At 39.4% G+C, this 26,491-nt stretch overlaps 3 protein-coding genes across 3 annotated transcripts in view; 2 read left to right on the forward strand and 1 right to left on the reverse strand.

Moving 5' to 3' along the window:
• Positions 1–881: 881 nt before the first annotated feature.
• On the forward strand, positions 882–6,876 carry eif4a3 (eukaryotic translation initiation factor 4A3). Its single transcript, XM_063012342.1, has 12 exons — positions 882–1,108; positions 2,453–2,525; positions 2,941–3,007; positions 3,113–3,175; positions 3,265–3,397; positions 3,486–3,566; positions 3,660–3,801; positions 4,957–5,095; positions 5,208–5,323; positions 5,515–5,622; positions 6,114–6,241; positions 6,683–6,876. The coding sequence occupies exons 1-12, from the start codon at positions 955–957 to the stop codon at positions 6,697–6,699; spliced, it is 1,221 nt and encodes a 406-aa protein (XP_062868412.1). The 5' UTR covers positions 882–954; the 3' UTR covers positions 6,700–6,876.
• A 3,077-nt stretch (positions 6,877–9,953) lies between these two features.
• opn6a (opsin 6, group member a) lies at positions 9,954–13,970 on the forward strand. The gene is made up of 6 exons (XM_063013314.1): positions 9,954–10,083; positions 11,013–11,218; positions 12,028–12,127; positions 12,336–12,440; positions 13,040–13,263; positions 13,467–13,970. The coding sequence occupies exons 1-6, from the start codon at positions 9,954–9,956 to the stop codon at positions 13,968–13,970; spliced, it is 1,269 nt and encodes a 422-aa protein (XP_062869384.1).
• Positions 13,971–18,272: 4,302 nt separating this feature from the next.
• Positions 18,273–26,491, reverse strand: part of strn (striatin, calmodulin binding protein) — a 37,081-nt gene continuing 28,862 nt past the window's right edge. Inside the window, exons 11-18 of the mRNA XM_063012395.1 lie at positions 25,631–25,806; positions 25,041–25,088; positions 23,765–23,886; positions 22,795–22,962; positions 22,525–22,671; positions 21,887–21,988; positions 20,242–20,328; positions 18,273–20,097 (exon numbers count right to left, since the gene is read on the reverse strand). Of these exons, the coding sequence (XP_062868465.1) occupies positions 19,928–20,097; positions 20,242–20,328; positions 21,887–21,988; positions 22,525–22,671; positions 22,795–22,962; positions 23,765–23,886; positions 25,041–25,088; positions 25,631–25,806 (1,020 nt within the window). The 3' untranslated portion in view covers positions 18,273–19,927. The remainder of the gene's footprint in view (positions 20,098–20,241; positions 20,329–21,886; positions 21,989–22,524; positions 22,672–22,794; positions 22,963–23,764; positions 23,887–25,040; positions 25,089–25,630; positions 25,807–26,491) is intronic.

Raw genomic sequence — 26,491 nt, forward strand, 5'->3', positions numbered from 1 at the left:
CCAGGGTATACAATGACTGACTCTTTCCCATCCTTTAAGTGAAAAGACATGATTTTTTTTTAATGCTGAAATGATGTTTGGCTTTTTCTTTTATAGTTAGTTGATGTGAATGTGATTTAGCTACAAGTAAAAAGATGCTTTTATTCAAAGTAACTTACAATTGTGACTAATTATGCAGGCGATTGAGGGTTAAGGGCCTTGTTCAAGGGCCCGATTATGGTAAAGTGACAGTGGTTGGGCTTGAACAAACAATTACAAGTCCAGTACCTTAACTGCTGAGCTATCACTGCCAGGGTATACAATTACTGACTCTTGGCCATATTTTAAGTGGAAAGACATGAATTTATTTTTAATGCTTAAACGATCACGTTTGGCTTTTGATATAATTTGTTGTGAATGTGATTTAGCTACAAGTAAAAAGATGCTTTTATCCAAAGTAACTAATAATTGTGACTAAATATGAAAGCAATTGAGGGTTATAAGGGCTTTATTATGGTAAAGTGACAGTGGTTGGGCTTGAACCATCCATCTTCAAAGTCCAGTCAGTACCTTAACCACTGAGCTATCACTGCCAGGGTATACAATTACTGACTCTTGCTGAATCTTTTAAGTGGAAAGACATGAATTGATTTTAATGCTTTTGGTATAGTTTGTTGATGTGAATGTGATTTAGCTACAAGTAAAACAAAGATTATAAACACTGCAATTTTCAATTAACAATTTAGTGTTTATAATAAAGTGTGATGTTTACGTTTAATCTAACTTTTATTAATTTAAATAAAGTTAATCGAACTCGTCCGACGTCTCGTGTTTTGTTCGTCATTGTCTTCTGCACACGTCACGCCGAACCGTGTCTCATGTTTAATGCGTCACTGTTCGGCTACACGCGGGTTTCTTTAGTTCGTGTAGCTTCGAGTCTCCGGTAAATCAGCGGTTTTACTCTCACTAACAGTCATGGCTGCAGCTCCTGTGAGTGGAAGAAAGCGGCTCCTGAAGGAGGAGGACATGACCAAAGTGGAGTTTGAGACCAGCGAGGAGGTGGATGTTACACCGACCTTTGATACGATGGGGCTTCGGGAGGATCTGCTTCGGGGGATCTACGCTTACGGTAACTACAGTCCGGGGATGAGGGCCTAGTGCTAATGCTAAATAGCCTTACTGTTATAGTTACTAACACACAGTGGCTTTTAAAATTCTCTTTAAAAACTGTAGTTCGGTGCTAAAAGACTTAATGATATTTGATTGTTTACAATCTTAGTAAATAACTTATACATTGTGTCTTTTTCCCTGTTGTTAGCATCCAGCTAACGCTAGCTAAGTAAAATGGCGTCGTTTTTTCCCCCCCACACCCGTTTTCCGCCAGTAACCGGCGACTTACTTAAAAGAGGCGTAGGGGTTCCGAAAACGGGTGGGTAGAATATAGTAGACTTGCAGTAAAAATAGTTTTTAAAGAGATGTAGGTGGACGATATTATAGATGTATCGACATTCTTGACAACTTAAGTGATATTTAAATACTAGTATTAACTAGGGCTGAGCGATAACTTAATATATTGCAGTACATTACTATGGTATAGGTTTGTGTGTGTTGTGTTTATCACCTTTGTTATTTGGGTTTTTTGGCCAAAATAAATCTGGACAGGGACTTCCACTCTTTTAGAAATTCTTTCACAGTTCCATATGCAGTGTTGTCCAACAGGGGATCTTCCTGTGATTGTGCTGATTTGTGTGTAAATGCTGTAAGTTTGAATCAAAAAGTGTGAACTGATTGTGGCATACTGTGTGGTATTGGTTGGGTAAAAGTTTATGAATCTAAACCCTAAAGATGAGCACTTCTATGTAACCATACAGTTGTATCTTATTTCATGTCTAGCTTGGTTCTTACTTTTCTTAGCTCCAGTTAGCTGTTTTAAATACAATTATGCAACCTGTACAGTTTGTGAAGGACTGTTCAAGACATGACACATTTATCATCCTGGATTATTGTAATTTAGTAAGAGTTTGTTGTCATTTCAACTCTATACAAGTACATATTGAAACGAAACAACATTCCTCCAGGACCAGGGTGCAACATAGAACAAAAATGCAATAAACAAAGTATGGTAATAGTGAGTATACATCTTCTGATATACTGCTAGTAGCATAGGTTATAGTTTTTATAGCAGCAGAGACATAAAAAGAGTAAGGTGAAAAAATGCAATATTTTGCAAATTGCTATATTGTGCAAAGGTGCAAGTAATAAAGTCACATTATAATGGTGTCTCTGTGGCTGCTAGTTTAATCCCATCTAAGCAAAAGCTACACCTGATATAAGAACTTGCAGACTATCAGACCAATTGGTTAATGAATTACAATCTGGTGTAGTCAATGCTTGTTTTTTTTTTTAAATATAAAAACCTTCAGTCATAGAAGCTATTTGTGGATCTAATGGTGTGAACTTCTGCTTTGTTTAGGTTTTGAGAAACCATCAGCTATCCAGCAAAGAGCCATCAAGCAAATCATAAAGGGCAGAGACGTCATTGCTCAGTGAGTTTTATTCGTTTTTTGTTTTTTTGTTGTTGTTTGGATGAAACCTCTGTAATCCCAATGAATTTGTTTGTTTGAGCTAATCCACACACACACTATGGCCAAAAGTACATGGATGTTGACAAAGCCTGTATACAATTAATTTGTTAAAAATGCTTTCATTGTTGTGACAACAGTTTTTTCCTGGTCCAACGTTAATTTTTCATCCATGTGTGCAAAACAAGGTCCATTAAATATGGCTTGGCAAGTCTGGTGTGTCCAGAGGTTCACACAAAGCCCTGTTCCAATCCAACTGAACATCTTTGATTTTGAAACGGGATTTATAACAAGCTCATCAAGTGTACACGTACCTTTGACCATATTGTGTGTTTGTATTTATCATGTAATAACTAACATTGTGTGTGTTTCTCCTCAGGTCACAGTCTGGTACTGGTAAAACAGCCACGTTTTGTATATCAGTGCTCCAATGTCTAGACATTCAGGTTATTATAAAATATTTCTTTTATCGCTTTCATCTGGTCTTCAGGTTATTTGACTCCCTGTTGCATTGCTTTATACGTTTGCTTTATCTTTCCTCCACTGAATAGGTGCGTGAGACTCAGGCACTCATTTTGGCTCCGACCAGAGAGTTAGCGGGACAAATTCAAAAGGTAAAATACATAAAAATCTAATTTTTAATCAAGCTTTTAGAATATCTTCATTCAATTGTTTTTAATGCTGCTGAATCTTTGTTTTGAAGGTTCTTCTTGCACTTGGTGACTACATGAACGTGCAGTGCCATTCATGTATCGGTGGCACAAATGTGGGCGAGGACATCAGGAAACTGGACTACGGTCAGCATGTGGTCTCAGGAACTCCTGGCAGAGTGTTTGGTAAGTGATTTTGTTTTTTTATTCTGGCATCGGGGTGTTTTCTTATATTCACAGACCAGAAGTATGAATATGTTCTCTTCTATTTCAGATATGATTCGCCGGAGGAGTCTAAGGACCCGCGCCATTAAGATGCTGGTTCTGGACGAGGCCGATGAAATGCTTAACAAAGGTAAGCGCCAGTTCTGTAAATTAATGACATTGCTAGACAGGATGTAATTACTTTGAGAGTTTGAATTTGTTTTCTATGTTTTATTACGTACAGGTTTTAAGGAGCAGATTTATGATGTGTACCGATACCTGCCTCCTGCCACTCAGGTGGTTCTGATCAGTGCTACCCTACCACATGAGATTCTGGAGATGACCAATAAGTTCATGACTGATCCCATTCGCATCCTGGTCAAGCGGTAAGAAACAGCAAGTTTACTGTATGTAGTAGTTTAATATTAAATAACTTGTATAAACTTATCAGAATCAGAATCTTTATTATTTGCCAAGTACCAGATGTACAAGGAATTTCTTTTGGTGCAGGTGTCAACATACATACAAGTAGTTAAATAATAAAAAGGGACACTATCTAAATGTGTAGTAAACAATATAGCAGCAGCATGAACAGTACAACATCAGGCAAAGTGTGCAATGAGGATGTACAGTACGGTACACTGACAGACTAAGTAAAAAATAGAAAGGGTATAATATATAAACATAGAATAAAATAAACAATATAGCAGCAATAAAAATATGTGCAATAGAGATTATTTACAAGTACATAAGGTGCATATGTGCATTAACTGTATAAGGGAAAAAGGCAGGAAGCTCGTGTGAAAACCAAGTGCATTTATTAAAACGGAGGGATGTTGGAGTAGCCCTTGTTTAGTATGCTGATTGCCTGGGGAAAGAAGCTGTGGACGTGGCCACAATGGTTGGATCAGCGTGTGCCTACCCTATGCCGAGAGCCGCGGGTAATCCGCTATACCCCACTCCTGATTGGGACTGGGGATTGCAATTATTCCCCATGAACGAGGAATGCCCAGTAAGCGCGGGTCATAAGCTCGCGTTGATTAAGTCCCTGCCCTTTGTACACACCGCCCGACGCTATACTTATTTATAACACTTTATACCAAATACTTTGCCTAATTGATTTAGTAGTCATATTTAGGAATGTACAGTGTGAATCAAAAGCTAGCAGGTAACATGTGGCTTAGTATTTTAGTCAATCTACATTGCCAATCTACAACCAATCACTGCCATCCGTGATTAACCGCACACCTCGCAGATGCCTTGATCATTTAGTTACCATTGTCCTTCAATCGTGTGTCTGTGTAGACGCCCGGCCAGCTGATAGCAGAGCTGAAACTTAAACCTGAGAGCTCAAGATCCCAGCACTAGTGTGTTTTACCACTGTGCAACCCTAGCGCTCTACCATGTTTTTACTTTTTCAGGGTGGCGAATTTTTAGTGAGTTGGTGCAGCACAATAGTTAATGCTTCCTACAGTATGTATTCACTGTGTGGTACTTTGTATCTTGAGTAAAAAAGGTTAATTTACTGTGTCTGTGCACAGTGATGAGTTGACGCTAGAGGGTATTAAGCAGTTCTTCGTGGCTGTGGAGAGAGAAGAATGGAAGTTTGACACACTTTGCGACCTCTACGACACACTGACCATCACGCAAGCGGTCATCTTCTGCAACACCAAGCGAAAGGTCAGTGCTAAAAAAGTCCTTCACAGACAAAAAAAAGTCCAGACAAAAAAGTCCTTTCACATTTGATCTTTACCAACGCAGCGTATTTCATTCCCATGTTTATTCTGTGTAGGTGGACTGGCTGACTGAAAAGATGAGGGAGGCAAACTTCACCGTCTCCTCTATGCACGGAGACATGCCACAGAAAGAGAGAGAGTCCATCATGAAAGAATTCAGATCTGGAGCCAGGTAATACCAGATACGCGTTCTTAAATAGTTGAAACTGGTATGAATCTACAAAAAAACCCATCTACCTTATATTTTTTAATTCATACTGGAGTGAGATTAAGCATCAGTGCTACAATTCCAGATGTGCCAGTCTGTTCTGCCCAGTTCCATCTTCTAATGCTTTGGATTTATTTCTCTGTATCTCTCTCTAGCCGAGTGCTGATCTCTACAGACGTGTGGGCCAGAGGGTTGGACGTGCCACAGGTCTCTCTGATCATCAACTACGACCTGCCCAACAACAGAGAGTTGTACATCCACAGGTATAAACCTTTACTGAACACACAGCCGGTGAAGTGTTTCATGGAGCAAAATTGTGCCATGCTGCATTAACCTACCTTCTAATCCACTTAATCTAAACAACTACAAGCAATCTGAGATGAGTTTTGCTGGCTGGGCCCATCATACCTCTTACTGTAGCAATTTCTTATTGGTGATGCTTTGAAAAGGTCAGTGTCGACCGGATAGATTTAATAAAAGTGGATTTTGTAAATTTACTACAATTTTACTAAAATATCTTAAGATACCCAGTAATCCAGGTAGATGTGAGTGTACAATAAATTGGTATATTGACAGAGCTGAATATAATATAGCTTTTTAATTATGAATAATGGATAGCTTAAATAAAGACGCATTGCTTTGACTTTCACTTAACGAGGCCTCCAGCTGCTTCATCACACCAAATAAACATGATAAAAGGGAGAAATTTGGAAAGGTCACACAGGGTCACATGAGTTTGTGTTTCTGTTTGCAGAATTGGCCGATCGGGACGTTATGGTCGCAAGGGTGTGGCGATCAACTTTGTGAAGAATGATGACATCCGCATCCTCCGTGATATTGAGCAGTACTACTCAACACAGATTGATGAAATGCCAATGAATGGTACCCAGTTTATTTCTTCTATGTTTAAAAATTACTAAAATTGTTTTATGGTGTACATACATACCTACAGTCCCCCTCCAGAATTATTGGCATCCCTGGTAAAAAGGGTTACTAGAAATTCACTTTTTGGTGAATTAGCTTGACAAAATTACACCTGTAATTGAAGTAAATACATTCTGAGGGGGGAAGAAGTCATTTTAAAATATACTTCAGTTAAAGTTTGGGTTGTTTTAATTTTTTTCTGTATGATATTTACTTAAATCACCAAAAGATAAAATTCTCATAACCCGTGTTACCTAATACTTGCCAATAATTGTGGAGGGGCATATGTGTGTATGAACATGTCACTGTACTTCCAATTTTGTATTAGTTGTTATTAGTTAATCATATAGTGAACATGCTGTATTTAAAAGTATTTTTATATTTTTCTTTTCCCCCCAGTGGCTGACCTGATTTAAGCGGTTACTGTACATGAGGAGGATCTGGACGATTTTATTTACATTTTTGGCTTGTTTTTATTTGTTTTTTTTTATGTAGATTTATCTACCCGGTATGTTAAAATGTTGGCAGTTCCCAGTATGCAATTACTGTGAGCTTTACTGTGATGTTTTGTAAATAAAGAATCTTTGTTGGAATCTTTTACCTCTTTTTTATTCTTTTATTTGTCCATGCACAGTTTTACAGTCAGCATTTATAAACACCCTACCACTAAGACTTCTTTCAAATGTTGTGTAGTGATGCTATTTTCAAAATCGGCCAAACATTGAATCAGTTAAGTTAGTTTATTGGATGCTCAGGTTGTGCAGTGATAAACTGCGCTGCCCCACTACTGCTGGCATCTGAGTTTGACTCTCCATCGGTGCTGTCTGGTACCTGCGTATGGACGTGATTGGCGATGTCTGGGCAGGGGGTGTTTGTGGGTGGGGTAATAATGCTTTTTAATCAGCAGCATTGTAAACCAGTGTCAGGAAAAGGCCATTTCTTTGTTACTGATAATTAACGTGTACACTTAAACAAGAACACTGTTTATCACAATAGCTGGCTTATTAGAATTATTTTAGCACTGCTCTAATTATATGGTATTGCTGGTTATTGTACTATTATTAGAGCACAATTATTCTGCCTTCTTAAGTATTTATGAGCAGGTATAAGCCAGCAGGTGTAATACATCTTTTGGCTTATTCATTAGGAGGTTCATTAGGTTGATTTAGAGTACATCCAAGAAAAGGAAATTGATTCCCATAGTAATTAATAACTGCAAAGATTTTCTGGGAGGGTAAAACGGCGCTTTCTTAGTGATTGTGTGAGTGTATGAATGGCCTCTCACAGTAGGGTGAGGACTTATCAACATGGCCTTAAGCTCTAACCTAGCCAGAGAGAAGAGGATTTAGTTGAAGGGTCATGTTTTCATTTAAAACTTACTGTAGGAATTCCTAAGGTGATGTATGTGCAAAATGTTTTAGAATAAAAAATATGATATAACTGGCTTGTTGGACAGGTGGTATCCTAGAACTGTGCCTCTTTGGAGCTATTTGTTTAGAGCCAGTGTTTCATTATTGTTTTATACTGTTAGCAATATGTACTGTATGTGGCTAAAATCCCTACATCCACTTGATTTTAAATAAACTAATAGCATCTGCTTATGGGTTATTTAAGTAACGCCAGGCTAGATCATTAATCAACACCACTATGTGACTTTGGACTGTTAAGCTAACTGAAAAAAATACTCGAGTTTCTGAAATGTTTTGGAGGACTCCTCCTTAAGGTATTGAAACAGTCTAAGGATTATTAGAAGCTTTAAGGCGCTTCTCCTGGATCCTATTATCCCAGTGATCCCATTAGAGACAGAAACACTAATGGCAGTAATGGCTGTTGCTAAAAAGCACTCAGTATTCTCACTGTCCTTTATGTGTTTTGTCCAGTGTGTCAAAAACGAGGAACTCAACAACCTGTAGTTAATGAAAAAGGACCTGGATTTGTACTACATGTACATGTAAGAAGCCATTAACACGTTCTGCAATTTTCAAGCACCACCTAACAGAGAACCAGTTTTGATTACTCAAATGAGTTTTGAGTCATTTTAAATAATGACATCAATCACATTATTACTGTATTAGTTTTATTATTATGTTTTCATGTGAATACAACATCTACAAGGGCATTCAGGTGGCACAGTGATCTATAATGCTAACCCACCACCACTGTGATTCAGGTTCAGATATACGTAAGTGGGTAGTCAGCCAAGTGTCTACACAGAAAGGTCTGGTAGTGTAGTGGGTGGTGCTGAAAGTGCATGTTCAAAAAAAGCATCTGCATGCAACAAAATAAGGTTTATCTTTTCATTTCCAAGTCAGACAAGACCGGTGGAGCAACCATATACAACCACCATATACACAGGTAAATTTCACTAACTTATTATTTTTATTAGTGTATCAACAATGTGGAAAAATGCTGAGCTCAATGGATTTTCATACACAAGAGTCTTTAGCGTTGGTGAGAAAAAACATCCAGTAAGCATCAATTCTGTAGGCAGGAATGCCTTGTTAAAAAGAGCTCAATGTGAGTACTTTGTGAGTATCTGGGGTCACTGTAGAAAAGGCTGTAACAAGATTGATGGGATTTTATTTGCTGATAATTATATTGGTGGGTTATTTTTACCCTTAGCACAACACAAGGGTTAAGCTGACTTTACAACCACAGTTACCAGAAAATCATTCAGTTTACTGGTGTGGTTATATTTCTCAACACAAACAAAGACTCACTTATAAAAATTCACTGTTTGTTTAAAAGCTACAACTTATCCGAGTGGTGTTGTTTACCAAATGCATCTTTTAGTGGGCACAAGTGGCGGCACGGTGTCTTAGTGGGTAGCACTATCACCTCACAGCAATAAGGTCCTGAAAGGTGGTGGGGTGATCCGGGTCCTTTCTGTGTGGAGTTTGCATGTTCTCCCCGTGTCTGTGTGGGTTTCCTCTGGGTGCTCTGGTTTCCTCCCACAGTCCAACGACGTGAAGTCAGGTGAATTGGAGATACAAAATTGTCAATGGCATTAAACTTATGAACTGATGAATCTTTCTGTCATGTGTGTAAAACATGACATTAAAATCCTAATAAATAAATAAACATTGGGCACAAGTGACCTTATAGTGGTTATGGCTATTTTTAAGCACAATCCTGCACCATGTCACAAAGTCTGTAAGTTGTTTTATCATTAACATGAGTTGAATATTGAGTTTAGGGTACTTCTACAGACTTAAATTGTGTTTAACTTTCCCTGTTACAAGATATTTACATATTTTTATCATGTTAAACACACATGAAGAGATCTGAGGTGATTCTGAGCTGGCTGCAGTGTCCCAAATGATAATTCTCAAACGCTGCATGTTTTCAGGAAGAATAAAGTGTATCATACAGTACACAAGTGTGCCATTTGGAAGCACTGACCGTGTCTGGGCTGCAGTCTGACCTGAATGAAGTTAGCTGGATTATCTAAGGTTTACATCTGCTCAGTATTTTTAGCCGGGCTTTCAGTCAGATACTCGCACTCGGCTTTACCAGAGGTGGCATCCTGATTAGTACAGCAGAATGCAGGTCTGCTTGTAGATTCAGTCTTGTTATCTTTTTCTGTCTCTCTTTTCAGTGTGGCAACATCAGGAATCTTACAGGTTCCACCAGCAGCACGGAAAGCTGAGGATCTTCATCCAAAGTAAGCATGTCCTCCAAGGGAGCTCTGGAGCCGGTGAACATCCCGTGGAGAAACAATAACTTCAGCCTGCTGAGTAAAGATGCTCCTCTGTCAGATCAGGGAGAAACGATCATCGGAGTTTATCTCATACTGCTCGGTAATGCACTGTTGTTTACTATCTACATGGAAAAAAGATAGAACTTAATATAATGAATTGAAATGAAATAGTTTCTTTGTTTATTGGGATGTTTTACAATTTGGTTACATTCCTGACAGGAACGGTAGTTACTCATTACACAAGATTCATCAGTTCACAAGGTTATATCAAACACAGTCATGGACAATTTTGTATCTCCAATTCACCTGACGGCACGTCTTTGGACTGTGGGAGGAAACCAGAGCACCCGGAGGAAACCCACGCAGACACAGGGAGAACATGCAAACTCCACACAGAAAGGACCTAGACTACCCCACCTGGGGATCGAACCCAGGACCTTCTTGCTGTGAGGCGACAGTACTACCCACCGAGCTGAAATGAAATTGTAGATTACATAAATATATGTATATATACTGTTGAGGTTAGAAAGACATGCATGTGATTAGAAATATGACAAAATATGCATGCAGCATATCTAATGCTTAGTTATTTCATTGTGCTTCTTGGTTTTGCCACTGTCAGCCCATTAGTCCAGATATGTTCAACCCTTTCCATGTCCAGGCTCACTTACTTATCACTTCTATGCAAAAATTTCACTGTAAAATACACTCTTAAACATATTAACCTTAGCTTTGAGTGTTGGTCGGTCAGTGTTGGGGAAACCTTGGCTTAGTTTACTTATTTTTAACAGGGTTAACAGTCAATGGCTGTTTTGCACCACTGTATGGTATTGTTTTATCTTGTTGTGCTGCTGGAACAATCAATAATGTCCAAAAGGTTGGGGGTAATTTTCCTTCCAACTGTTTTGTTTTGCATTTTGCACGAGCTTCAGTATAACCCACCTATATCACTAAGTTTTTAATTGTGATTTAGAAACATTGCATGTTCTTATTTATTAAAACATTTACTGTATGTGTTCAATTCTACAGGTTGGATGTCGTGGTTTGGAAACAGTATTGTGATCTTTGTTCTGTTTAAGCAAAGAGCGACCCTGCAGCCCACAGATTTCCTCACCCTTAACCTGGCCATATCGGACGCCAGCATATCAGTGTTTGGATATTCTCGTGGCATTCTCGAAATCTTCAATGTATTTCAGGATAACGGATATCTCATCACCTCTATTTGGACCTGTCAGGTATGGTATCAATTAAAACTAAACATCTTTAAATGTGATAGGCAATGCAAATATTATGTATGTACAAAGTTGTTTATTATTCATTCTTTAAAATGGCTTCATAGAGATCAGGGTTGTGGAGGGTCCCAAGCACCTGGACTGAGCCCTAGGCAGGAGTACACTTTGGTCAGTTTGACTTGGACATTTAATTAATATTTCTATTTACTTGCCACAAATAACTAATAAATGTCTATTATGAGGATCTCACAATGATTTTTACAAAAAGTAATTTAAAATGTTCTGTCCACATATGAAGACAGCAGGATCTTGTGTGTGTTTCAGAGCCTTTAGTAGCTGTCTCAAACATTGTTATATGATTCAAATAGAGACAATTTCTGTCTCTGGTAAAAGCCCATTAACACATCTAGACACATTTGCGGCGTTAATGCATCCTGATATTATATCCTGCTGAAAGCAAAGTAACGATGGCCTCATTTGTTCTCAATGAAAAATACTAAATAATTATTGAATTTGTCTGAATAGCACGGACAGCAGCTTTTAACTGAGTTGTTTAAAGGCTACCAGCACTTCTGTGTTTAACTTTTTGAACAAAAACGTTTTATTTGTAATATAGAGAATTATTAAAAGGCAGCAGCCATGTTTTATTAAGTATGTATGGAAGTATGTATAGAAATGAATAATAATGCACTACAGAACTTTGAGCTGTGCATTTTTTGCAGGACTGATTAACATAAACCTTTTTAAATATTAGGTTTGTTTGCATATTAAATCTTAACAGGTAATGTTAAGGGTGTGTGTGTCTTTCTCAGGTTGATGGATTCTTCACACTCCTGTTTGGCCTGGGCAGCATCGCCACTCTGACTGCCATTAGCATCACCCGATATATTAAGGGATGCCACCCAACCAAAGGTATTGTGAAGGATTAAAGTTTAATCCTAACTGCGCATTATACTTAAGAAAGTGACAAGCTCCCTGTCCACCTGTCTGTCTATCTATCCATCTGTCTGGTATTTCAGCCACACCCACTGCTAAAAGGTGTATAAAATAAATTATATTAATTATTTTATAGTTTGTTTTGCTTTCTGACAACTTTTATTGGCTGTTTTTTTGTTAACAGCGCACTTCATAACGAACACCACTGTAGCCGTGAGTATCGTGTTCATATGGATTGGAGCTCTGTTCTGGTCTTCGGCTCCTCTGCTGGGCTGGGGAAGTTACACAGGTCAGTATGTCAGGGTGTGCTGGGGTGGCACATACATACATACACATAGGGGTATTTTACACTGGTACTTTTGTTCCAGGTTTAGGTTTCTATTTAGACTACAAGTTTAATATGTTTAAGAGTGTAAACCAGGGTACAGTCCTGGGTATTAGGCTTTGGTTAACATGGAAATGGTTTCCAAAACTGAAAAATCAGATAACTTAGGACTTCTTGACACTTAAGTTGCCATTACACATAAACAGTCCATGGTCAAACGAGGTTCTAATACAAAACATTTTGGTACAGATGCAATATTCTATCCAATAACAATAACAATCCATTATGAAATAGCTGCTACTTGTCTTATTAGAAAGCATTAAGATTAGTTTATACCGGGTTAGGTGTCAATCTGAAGGGGGTAAAATGGCAGGGCCAGATATTCCTGGTCATGTCACAGTCAAGATCACAAGGTGACAACATTGACATAATGTCTTAGCAAAGAATGCTAACCCCATGGGAGTGACTGCTAGTCTGAAAAGCGGCATACTTTGCCATACCAGAGGATGATGAGAAAGTAGACCTGGCACTTTCTTTACACAATGTTTCTCATGCCTCTGCAGATCGAGGATATGGTACCTGCGAGATTGACTGGGCCAAAGCAAATCACTCTTCTGGTCACAAATCTTACATCATCACCATTCTGATCCTGTGTTTCCTCATACCTGTGCTCATCATGCTTTTCTCCTACATCTCCATCATCAACACTGTTAAAAGAGGGAACGCCATGTCGGCAGAGGGAGACCTGACTGACAGACAGAGAAAGATTGAGAGGGATGTCACCATAGTAAGTGTAATTGTTTTCTCTTTTTTTAAGGTCCTCTGTGCCTGTCAGCCCCACAGCGGGAGACCTCTTAGTGAAGGAGGCATGGCCTTTGTACCTGTCTGTCAAAGGGAATGAAAGATGACCTTGTATTTAATAGTCCAGTAAAGTAGGTTTGGTTTCTGTACTGTTACACCTTTAATTTAAAGTCACTTTTCTCCCCTCAGGTCTCTATAGTAGTCTGCACGGCATTTATTCTGGCGTGGTCTCCGTACGCTGTCGTGTCCATGTGGTCGGCGTGTGGCTTCCACGTCCCCAGCCTAACCAGCATTTTTACACGCCTGTTTGCCAAGTCCGCGAGCTTTTACAATCCTCTAATCTACTTCGGCCTTAGCTCCAAATTCCGCAGGGATGTTAGTGTGCTGCTGCCCTGCCCCCGTCACGGTAAGGACACAGTCAAACTCAAACGCTACAGACACATTAAAGCTAAGGGAGACAACCACCAGAGGCACAGACCCGAGGGAGATGTCGAGTGCAGTCCGGCTGCACAAAAGGCGGAAACTTTTTTAAAGAAGCCCCAGCCAGAAGTTCTATGTGCCAACCCTGTGCCCAGCCCAGACTCCGGAGTGCACAGCCATCCTCGGACGCCTCCTCCTCCCAACCGGGAGCTGTTTTTTATCCAGATGCCCGAAAGACCTGAATCACCCGAGTATGAGTGTGACAGACTGTGAATTTGAGTAGTTTTATTTATTTATAATTGATTTCCAGTTTTTATATGAAAAATAAAACAGAACAGAATTTCTCTGGCTGACACTGAATCAGAAGTAGATCAGAAAAGTTATTTTTGTATAAGATGGGTGTAACTGTGCAGTATGACAGTTAAAATAAAAGATTTGGTTCACTGCTCTTCTTTCTATCTATAAATCTGTTTGTTTATTAGGATTTTAACGTCATGTTTTACACCCTTCGGTTACATTCATGACAGAAACGGTAGTTACTCTTTACACAAGATTCATCAGTTCACAAGTTTATTTCAAACACAGTCAAGGCCAATTTAGTCTACAATTCACCTCACTTGCACGTCTTTGGACTGTGGGAGGACACCAGAGCACCCGGAGGAAACCCACACAGAGACAGGGAGAACATGCAAACTCCACACAGAAAGGACCCGGAGCACTCCACCTGGGGATCGAACCCAGGACCTTCTTGCTGTGAGGCGACAGCGCTACCCATTTAGCTACCGTGCCACCCCTATAAATCTGAAATGTACACACATAATGAAAACCAATCTGATGGTACATTCGGAGATTTCGCTCCCAGCTCTCTATTTAAGAAATAATATGAATATGAATAAATGTATCTTTATTATACAATATTATACAATGCCTTAAAAACGTTTTTGCCTAAAGCTGTCTCAGGTGGCAGGAGGAACGCACGGCAGCTGTTGGATTCGGTTCTGTTTTTTAAATAGATGATCAGATACACAGAAAGATTTGTGCTTTAAACTAAGCTGCTGTATAAGGTCTCTGAGTAAATCATTTAGATTGTAGGTACCATATTTATTAAAAAGTCTCGTAGAGTTGGTATTGCACAGCATCATGGTTTGATTTATTTCTTTTAAGGAGTTTCCCACCTTTCAAAAACATGCAAACGTGACCTGAGTTTGGCAAATATGTCCCTTCAGAAAAGCTGAAGAATTAGAAATGATTAAACACGTTAGAAACATTCTACTAATTATTTTTTAGTAGATCAGATCAGGTAAACTGAAAAAGCAACAGTGCAATAAATAATTGTGTTCAAGTCACCACTGAGTAGAATATTGTCATTTATTATTGTAATATATTCATAAATGTCTTCCATCTGAAAATAAAAATCAAATACAACATGAAAAACAAACTATAATATGTACAAGAGAATTCACATTTTTAAATAATCTCTCTATACAACCACAGGTTAGAATAGAAATGCTGATTCTTTACATCTTTTAAACTTGCACATGGAACCTTGTTTACACTCATAACACAGCTGTGGTAACACACCAGTGTAAAGTCACTTTCCTAGTGATGTGGTGGTGTTTTAAACTTAACTCATTCAACACATTACACAGAGTATTTTTATAATGCATTGGGCTCATCTTCCAGGACACATTAGACTGGACCTTGTGCCCAGTTCATCCTGTACTGACAGAATGATCCAGAGGGTTTAATAGCTATCAGGTATGTAATTATTAAAAACCTAAAACATGCCAACACAATGGCCCTAAAAGGATTAGAAGTATGGGTTATTTGTATTAGGCACAAATGCAATTACTTTATTGAAATGATCAGTTAAGTGTTTTCTTTTACTCAAACCAGAGAACATGGTAGAATGGTATCTGTTTATTTGTACTGAGCAGTACAACTGTCTGGAAGTATCTGTACTACTTAATGCACTACTTAATTACCATAAATTTACCAGAACTGGTCACACTGGATTTTGTATTTGCTGAGCGGAGCTGAACCACTGCTGCATGTTACACTGTGAACATGAGTGAAGTTAACCGAACCTGGCACGGACACACCTACACCTCCTTACATAACTCACGTAAAGAGGATGGGTCCCTGCTGAGTCTGGTTCCTCTCAAGGTCTCTTCCTGTAATTTTAAGGGAGTTTTTCCTTGCCACCGTCGCCCTCGGCTTGCTCAATAGGGTTTTTTTGTCTGTGGGTCCTGGATTCTGTAAAGTTGCTTTGAGACAACGTTCATTGTAAAAAGCGCTATATAAATAAATTTGACTTGACTTGACATAACTCGCTGCTCCGAGCGTGCAGCCAGGGGGTTTGGGGTTCTGTCAGGATGTCAGAGTTGGGTCATCATGCACCCCTGCACAGACGTTCCTGATGCTTTGTAGTGCTTTCGTCACTCATAACAGACTGGAATATCTTCTTTCTTTAGAGTAAACACCAGGCACTATCAGAAAAAAACCCAACTTTAACATATTTCAAGTAAATCATGGGCAAAAATAATCAACCTGTATTAAATCAGTTCTTTTTCACTTGGAGTCAGTTACCAACCCATAGTACAGAAAGTAAATACAAACAATAGTATAAGATGTAACCAACTCTATATATAATATATAATCAGATTATACAGGCGTAACAAGCATCCATCAGGTTGATCACATCGTCTGAGCAGAAGTGTAGCTGTAGGTATGAAAGAGTGACCCGGGGGGAAGTTGATTTTCTGGCTTACATCACATCCTCTACTCCATAAAGCTGAGTGTGAACATCAGACAATCCAAGTGCCGGTGCTAACCAAGGAGTGTGTTTACATGCACACTGATAATCAAGCTCATTAACAGACATAAGATGCCTTTTACATTACATTTTTTAATTAGCCTGAATCTTAGTTTAAAACAACAAAGCAACAAGTCTGAAAGATTCTTACAGGTTAATGTTGCAACAATTCCTTTAGTTGTTAGTAAACCTATTTAATCCATGTTAGGTGTTACAGTTGTAACAACACATAAGACTTTTTTAAATAAGAGTAATAAGAAAGAACAATAAAAACAACTGGACCAATAATGTGTTTATATCGAATTCAAACACCCTGATAATGCTATGTTGGAAATCTAATTACTTGTAGTGATCTGATTATTTTGTACATGTAAACAAACTCAGAGTCATTTTCAACATTGCAGGTAATTTTTAATTAAGACGAGAGCTCAGAACAATGAGAGTCCATTTGGCTTTAACAAAACAATGAAAAATAATCAGCATAAATAAAAGATAAATCTTTTAGAGAGAAAAGAATCTATTAAAATCCCTTCAAACCATGAAAAGTGACGTGAGTTCACATCGCTGCACTCAACTGTGCAGCTTGTCTAAGATTCATTTACACATCAGGAACTCGTGTGCTCGCGTATCTTCACACATTTAATCTAAACCTAATCTATTTAATCACATGATGACATTACCACCATATCTTTATGTCTGTTTGAACGTTACAATGGCGAATTGTAAATGCATTTGACAACAGTAACGTCTTCTTAGAATCCATATACAATCACCCCCCACCCAAAAAAAAACAGGAACAGAAAAATATACTGTAAGCTGTGCACAAAATGTACAGTTCAACAAGACTGGTCCTTTTCATCAAAGAATTATAGTTCTAAAACAAGCTTAGATATCCTAACGCTTTTAATAAATACTATATAGAAATCTAAACGAGAATTAGATCTGACAGTTTCAGGGTTTTTTATTACTAGCTAGTTAAAGGAAGGTGCTTAAGAAATTAGAGGATCAACACAATACAATAAAATCCACTTGTATTTAAATGAAAAGCCACAACGAATTTGGTAATCGTTCCACCAATAAATAATTTACTTATATGTTATTCTATGTACACGTCTAGTTCTGGTTGAGCTTAAAATCAACTCAGTATGAATAACATTTATTTATGAGAATGTATTAAAATATATATAAATATAAAACTCTATTCAAGAGAACCCATCTTAAATATGTTTTCCAAACAAGCATCGTGAGTGAATGAGGAAACGAACAAAAATAATCTTTAACCACGTGACAGGAAACGTTACACTCGGGGTCTTCAGCGACTTTACGATGATCAGTGAATCTAAACAGAGATTTAACGACACGGTGCGCAGTAGAGGTGAGAAACAAATACAAAGATCTCCAGACTGAAACTGATTTTGATTCTTTAAGCCCTGCTATTTATTGTTATCTGTAGTACAACCCCGAATCAGAAAGAGTTGGGACAGTATGGAATACGCAAATGTAAAAAAAATCTAGAGTTTATTAATATAGATTATTTACATTTAGTGGACGCTTTTATCCAAAGTGACTTACAGTATACAGTCTAAGCAATTGAGGCCCAACAGTGGCAACCTGGCAGTGGTGAGGTTTAAATCAGCAACCTTCAGCTTACTACTCCAGTACCTTGACCGCTAGGCTAGAGTAGGCTTAAGTTTCGTACGTTTACTTTTATTATATTGCAGACAGGATAAACCTGAGATATTTCATGTTTTGTCTGGTCAACTTTATCTAATTTGTAAATAAACATCCATTCCTGCATTTCAGGCCTGCAAAACATTCCAAAAAAAATTCCTCTAAAAAGGGGATGTTTCCCCTTTTCTGTGATGCAGCATTGTGCAGAAAAGTACATTTAGATCTTAGAGCAACATGTGCTGCCTTCAAGATGTGGTCTTTTCCAGGGACGTCCATGCATTTTTAATGCTGCACACATTACAAAGTCATGGCTGCGGAAGAAGAGGATACGGGTACTGGACTGGCCTGCCTGCAGTCCTGACCTGTCCCCAATAGAGAATTTGTGGAGAATTTTGAACCGAAAAATGCGACAACGACGACCCCATACTGTTGCACATCTTAAGACGTGCTTGCAGGAAGAACGGGACAAAATAAAAGCTGAAACACCAAATCACTTGGTCTCCTCGGTGCCGAAACGTCTTTTAAGTGTGGTGAAAAGGAACGGCGACATTACAAAGTGGTAAATGCTTTACTGTCCCAACTCTTTTGGAATGCAGGAATGGATGATTATTAATAAATGAAATGAAGTTGAGCAGATAAAACATTAAATATCTCAGGTTCATCCTGTCTGCAATCAAACAAAAGTCTAAACTAAATGTAAGAAACACAGTTTTATTTTTTTATTTGCATTTTCCATGCTCTACTTTTTCAGATCGGGGGTTATGCAATGAGGAAAAATGTACTGACGGTGGAAACAAATTTGTTTTAGCTATAGCTCAGCGGTTAAGGTACTGCACTAGTAATCAGAAGGTTGCCTCACTTCTGCCAGGTTGCCACTGTTGGGCCCCTGAGCAAGGTCCTTAACCGTCAATTGCTCAAACTGTATTCAGCGTCTGCTAAAATGCTGAAAATGTAAATGTAATATGAATAACAATGACTGAAACCACTTCCATGTTTTCTCACCTCTGCTGTACATATGACGTTTCGGACACTAGTCAATCACTCTCTACGACTCCATCTGGGATCAATGAGGTTACAGCTGCTTACCGAAACTGTACTGGAAGCGAAGGCACATTGTCACTATACAGTTACAATACAAACAGACGAACCATCACGACTGGGAGCCTCGAACTCGCTTTCTATCACTACAAAAAGACAAGAAAAAGATCAGAAAGAAAGAGCAAAGTTGTGGGAAGCACCAGACTTCCCATGAGGCTGATAAACAGGAGTGATTCTAAGGGCAGTCGCTTGGTGGTGGACATAAGCGGTGTTTGGTTTTCTCTCTGAACACACACACACACACACACACACACACACACACACACACACACACACACACACACACACACACACACACACACACACACACAAAGACTTTCTGGTCTTCTGAACGATCCATGTGAAATTTCCGACTACCCAGAGCTGCGGGGATACAGCTGGTCCTGGTCCCTCACGCAGGCCTGCCTGAACGAGGGCGTTTTGCATTTTAGCTTTTATTTGGGGTTTATAGGTGGAGGCCGGACTGGAATGAGTTCATCCTACTGAGGTTCCACTGCATCCATCGGGCTTCTGATTTCTCAGCTTCCATCCTTAAACCTCTCAAAGCAAGAAGCTCTGCAGAACGAAACCTCAGCCGTGTCCAAAAGGCGCCTCCAGCCTCTCCTGTCAGGGTCCGTTTGTAGGTCCACGAAAGAAGGATCGGAGGTCATACGAATACTTTGGCGAGGGCGTCGGCTCCGGCGCTGCCGATGTAGCACTTCGTGGGATGGAACGCCACGTCGTTAATCGACTCGTCAAACTTCTTCCTGTGGGCGGTGAACTCCTGAATGCACGTCTTGCTCTCCATGTTCCACAGCCGGATGGAACAGTCGTGACCTAAGAAACAAAAATATATTAGCAATTTAATTCCAATTTCACCAAACTGATCTAGGAAATATAAAGACGTTAGAAATGTTATAAAATTCTTTTATGAACTGTGGGCAGAGTCCACACAGCGTGGGTTAGATGGTCAGTACTTACTACCAGACATCAGGTAGAGTCCATTGGGATCCACGGCTAAACTGGTCACAGCATCCAGGTGAGCCACCATGGAATGGATCAGTTTACCTGAAGACAATCAATGACACGTTTGATTCAGTTTGGAATGAAGCATTTTGTATTGATAAAGGTACGCAAAGGTGCTATATTGTTATTCACTGCCTCAAAAAAGTATTCAGATACATTTAAAGTTTAGTGATGCTTTTACTTTCAGTTAACCTATAAAACCTATAAAAAAACGTATTTTGGGGGATAAATGAGACCAAAGACCCACAGCCAATACCTCAGACTGACTCAGGCCCTAGTCAACACCTGTTAAAGTAACTTGTACATCTGCTCTTTTCACTTACTTTACAAGGACATGTAGCCAATCTCTATACGGTGTATAAGGTTTAGCAGTATGTTAGAGAAGTACAGTAATGCATTTCATTTTCAGTTAACCCAATGCCGATCCCCGCTCTGATTGAGGAGAACGAAGCTAACCCACGCCCCCTCCGACACGTGGGCAGCAGCCGTATGCATCTTATCACCTACACTTTGACGAGTGCAGTGCAGCTCAGCCCTGTGTACAGAGAGACACACCCTGAGAGCACTCTTTTCTCATCTCTGTGCAGGCGCCATCAATCAGCCAGCAGAGGTCGTAATTGCATTAGTTATGAGACCCCATCCGGCTTAGTCCCACCCATATCTGAACAACAGGCCAATCGTTGTTCATGTGGCCGCTCAGCGTAGCCGGCAAGCAGAGCTGAGAATCAATACGATGTATTCGAGATCCCAGCTCTGGTTCCAGCGCGTGTTTTTACCAGGCATTATGTTTCTGTCTGTTTATTTTATCTTGTCTTTATGATTAGTCCATTTTATATTTTTACTTTTATGGTTGCAAGGTAGGTTAAAACTGTTCTTATGCTATCTTGTGTCAGTTAACCTATAAAAATACGTATTTTGGGGGGAAAATAAGCCAGCAGAAATATGTAATTATGATAAATATGTAATGTAATAATTTGTATATCTGGTCTATTTATTTACTTTACAAGGATATGTAGCCAATCTCTATACAAGGTCTAGCAGTATGTTAGAGACTGTCTCCAAAACAGCTGGAGCCAAAGAAACATTTCAAAACAAGTCAGGAATCCAATCATAAAACTGGAAAAAATATTTAAGACTGGCCTAAAAATAAGGAACAGACCTCAGTTTGATTCATCATAAACGGTGGAGAAAGTAAACAGTGCAGCCACACTGTCTAGGTCAGGTCATTTCTATAAACAAACTAAAATGGTACTCGTTAGAACGGTTAATGTGACACCAGCTTTGTCCCACTGAAGTCAGTAGCTGGAGGATGAATAAATGAGCCTCTGCTGAGACTTCACAGCTTTTATAATAAGCAGTATTTGTGATGTAACTCTATGGCACATGTGTCAGGTACTACCATCTCCACTGCAACACACGCCTTATGTTAAAAGAATGCTTTTAGCAGCAGGGACCAGCAATCTATAATACACGTTTTTAAAATAGCAGTATAGTACAAGAATCAGGTGCTGCTGCTGGGTCTGTTGGTAAGTCCTACACGTGTGATTGTTTAAATGATTTTGTAGGATCACAGAAGCTCCGGTGTTTCTCAGGAACGTACCCGTGTTGTTGTCGAAGAAGCGGATATGCCGGTCCTCCTGTGCGGTGATGGTGATGGGCAGGGTCGGGTGACTCAGCACTTTGTTTATTTGCTGAGGAGCATCTGTGGAGAAAAAGCACATTAGAAGATCCGAATCTACAAATCTAAAATCAGTCAGCAAAACCAGTCAAATGTGACCATTATCTGTTGATACCATAACAGCTTTGACAATCATGTCTGTGTAAATGCTTACACGGATATTATCGGTGGTAAGACACTGTAATAGACCTCTGTGCCAGCCGAGCACCCACCAATGCTTTATTTTATTAATTTTATTTTAAAAACAATATAAAATGTGTCAATGTTTTGGTGAGTCAGTCTCAAAAACATAGTGAGCTCTCTACACAGACAACATTTGACATCATCCTACGCACTCCTGAATAGAAGGCCGTCTCACTTCAAAGACTTGTGAGTTATGGCTTATTCTACTAGATAATTTGTGTCCACTCATGGCTATTTTATGCTTGTTATTGCTTACTCACACACACACACACACTTGACCATTTTTCTGAATCCTGCATGATCTGATTAAACACCTCCTGCAGCCTAATGCAATTCATTCATAAATAACCCTAAATGATGGGTATGTTTTGATGTACCTGGCTCTCCTGCGTTCTGCGACTCCAGTTCCAGCACCAGCTGTTGGGTCTCCATGTTGAAGATGCCAGTCCTGCCATTGCTGAAGGCTGTGACCATGTGAGCAGTCTCACTACACACCACATCCACGGACGATGGGATGCCCAATTCTACCACACACACACACAAGGTTTACTTTAACTTCCTGAAAGATTGTGACCATAAAGAAACTAATACAATTTCCTAATTGTTTTAGAAGGAGGGCTGAGTGTATATGTGTGCACAGCTCTCACCCTGATTCTCATTAAAGATGGCAAGAGGAGGCGAGACGTCTGCAGCGTCCCAAAGCCTCACAGTCCCATCAGCAGAGCAGGACAGCAGCCGCTGGTGGGCAGAGCCGTACGCTAAACCCCACACTGAATCAGTGTGACCACACAGCGCCCCCCTGAGCGCAGACGACTCTATTACGAGAAAAATCAGAAAGAAATCGATGGTAAGGACATGGAAGGTACTGGTTCTGTAGCAAGTAGGTTTCTGCCAAGTCAGACAGTAAGAACATGCTTACATCTATGTAGCAATAGACAAAACCAACCCAAAATACACCATATGGACAAAAGCATGTGGACGCTTACTAACCCAGGCATACCCTTTAATCATTTCAGGTGTCCTAACTGGTGTATAAAATGTATTATATAAAATATATTATAGGCTCCCAACTTTGCAGCAACTCTATATGAATGAATATGGCTTTAAAAGGTCAATGCACAAGTGTTCACATACCTTATACGGTCATATAGTGTTTTCTTTTTTTGCTGCATACCTGCCTTGGCATGGCTTTTACGCCAGATGCCCTTCCTGATGCACCCCTCCTATTTCTAACCAGTCTAAGGACCGACACTAAGAGCGCACTGATAAGTGCACCTCCCAGTGGCTAGGCAGTATTAGCCCCACTCTTCCCTCAGACATTAGCCAATTGTCTATGCAGACACCTGACTGACCATAGCATTGTGGTCCAGGACCTAGATCCCAGCTGTAGTGGGCTAGAGTATTGTTACTTTAGGTTAACAACCACACTGGGCTTCATTGTCCCAGTTTGAGTTTTAGCATGAACACGTTTTTAATATGAGAGGGGTCGACACTGCAGCACCCGCACTCTGATTCCCAGTCTTGTTTTGTTAAACTAAATGACAACAAACAAAAACAAAACAACATCTAACGGAAGATATTCGTACTACCAACCCAGTAAGTGTAGGAAGAACATACCATAGGAGTCGTAGGGGTCGATGTTGGGATTAGGAGTGTTCCAACTCTGAATGGTTCCATCCACCCCTCCACTGAAGCACTGTTCTCCATTAGTGCTCATGACCACACTGAGAACTGGACCCCTATACATGAGAGCAGAGGGTTACGTCCAGCTACAAACCTACATGAGTGCAACTGAACTGAGGCATCATCTCAGAAAGATATCTGTGGTCCGATGATAGTGAACAATCCCCATCTCATCAGTACCAAACCTCCTGATAGTAAATCAGATTTTCTTGAGAATTTAGTTGCATAGCTGCCATCTACAGCCTGTTAAAGGGTAAAATGTTTACTGCTTTTATTTCAAGTCCCACATAGAGAATAGATTAAAGCACCTTTATTTATTACATATACATATACACCTCTACAGTACAATGAAATGCTTTTCCCACATATCCCAGTGTGCTTGGAGCCCAAGGTCAAAGCACAGGGTCAGCCAGGGATTTAAACCCACAATCTGCCAAATGATAGCCCAGAGCTCTACCCACTAGGCTACCACTATCCCACATATAGTGAACAATACAGATAAGCAAAATAGCAAAAAGCCAAATTTGAAAGTTATAAAACGATTTTTATTTTAATTGTATTTACTTTAACTTCTTTAAGATTATTTACAAGTTTATGCAGTGTAATAAATATACTAATTAAAATAGCATTATTAACTTAAGGCAGTCCAGTATATGAGGGTGCATGGGGTAGAATTTTGGCTCTGACACTTACAAGGTAAACTACAGTAACAGTCCATGTTGTTTTTAAACTACAACCCCAGTATAATAATATGCTCGGTTGCTCAGCATTTAGAAATGAGTCTGTCATGTTTTCATTAAAGACTGGTGGTCTTTTGGATGTGCGAGTATAAGGAGAAATGCTGTTGCTCTGTCATATAACAAACTTGAAGCCCTGCAGTGTGTTGGCACCCTGTGCTATCTCAGAATCACTGGCCCCTTGCAAGGCAACAGACACTCACATATTTACATACGCACATTTGGGGACTATTTTAATTTAAAGAGGTGGAAGAACCCAAAGTAAATGAAAATGTGTACATGGGAAGCACTCCTTAATCACAGATCAACAGGACCAATTTTGCTATGTAGTACCCATTTGACCAGCTGCACCAGCGTGACCCCTGAAATGACATAGCTAAAATGAAAATGAAGCCTGATTAGAAGAGCAAGCAGAATTCTGTTAAAGGTTTGGACCTTAGTATAGATTATTACAGAGTCTCTCATACACTCACCTGTGAGCTCTGAATGTATAAATGGGCTCCACATCAAGAGCAGCACATCTGGACAAAGAGAAAAAAAATGTTTATTTGGGAATATCAAACTTGACAGAACTATGAAACGGTGGCAGCGAACTCAGGTTTAACATCCTACAATTACTCCAGCAACGACATTTCACCAAGCGTTTGTCAGGAAGTCATAACTGTACAGACTCAGACACAGCCACTTGGGCCTGTTTGCACGGTCTGGGGTTAAAACTCTAGAGCTCGAGATCTCAGCGATGGTGAGCTAGTGCATTGGACTGCTGTGTCACCAGAGCGCCTCAATTTTAAAGTGTTCTAACAAAGATTTTTTACATCCCGATATTGATACTCTGATTTAAAAGAAAAGTGCTTTGTTAGGAACAAATATCTGAAAGGCGTCCCTCTGTGTTCGAATCCTTTTGTCTATACTGCAGTAAAACTTCACTGCTCTGCTTACTTCACATCGTTCAAACTAACTTCATCTGCTGTTGCGGTACATCAGCAGCTCTAACAGAAAAATTTACGACTTCTGGACACTTTGTCCGGAGTAAACTTGGGGTTAGTGAGAAGGCAGCTTGTACTTTTTGGCAGGCGCGGTCTTCTGCAGGTTCCACATCTTGAGCGTGTGATCCTCCGAGGCTGTGACCAGCACCGGCTCTATAGGGTGGAAGGTCAGACTGCGAATGGCGTCGAAATGGCTCCTCAGGGTGAACTTGGGGTTCCACGTCTTCCTCAGAGCATCTTTGTTGTTGGTGATCTGAGAGAAAGGTAATGACTGCGGGTTAGAGACTGAGGGAATAGTACTTCAGATGAACTATAATAACATGTACCGAACATATTTAATGAAATAAAGAAGTTGGACAGTCAAAATAGTGCCCTAATGAAGAACCCTTGTTTGTTGACATTTGTAAATGATGTCTGATATTTACCTCACTGTTTACTGTTTTTTATGGTCATTATTAATTCTGCACAGGCTTTATAAAGGCTTAAACATCTCCCTGACTCAGCTGAATAAAAAAGAAGAACATTTAGAAACCGTTTAATTTGTATATGATTAGTTTTTCAGAACTCAGACTGACCCATTTACGTACAGATGTGTATTAAACATCCAGAAATGGTCAGACAAAAAATTATAAATCAATAATAAGAGTTTTAAAAGGGGTAAGAAGACCTACACCAGGGTTCTTCTATCGTCCTATCGGTTTTAATAGGCCTGCTTATGCTTTGCTATGCATTTTGTTTACGTTCAGATTATATTCTTCTACAATTTATTTGTATAAAGTAAGAATTTGTTTTATTTCTGATTATTAAATACAAATATGTCACATTCATGGAGCTTATAAAGAATTAATGGCCAGTATAAATCGTGCTTTGGATTCACTGCAAACCTGATCAGGATAAAGCAGTTGCTATGGTGCAATGTTGAGACATTTTTATAAGAA

This window comes from Trichomycterus rosablanca, chromosome 17 (assembly GCF_030014385.1).
Source record: "Trichomycterus rosablanca isolate fTriRos1 chromosome 17, fTriRos1.hap1, whole genome shotgun sequence".
Lineage (NCBI taxonomy): Eukaryota > Metazoa > Chordata > Actinopteri > Siluriformes > Trichomycteridae > Trichomycterus > Trichomycterus rosablanca.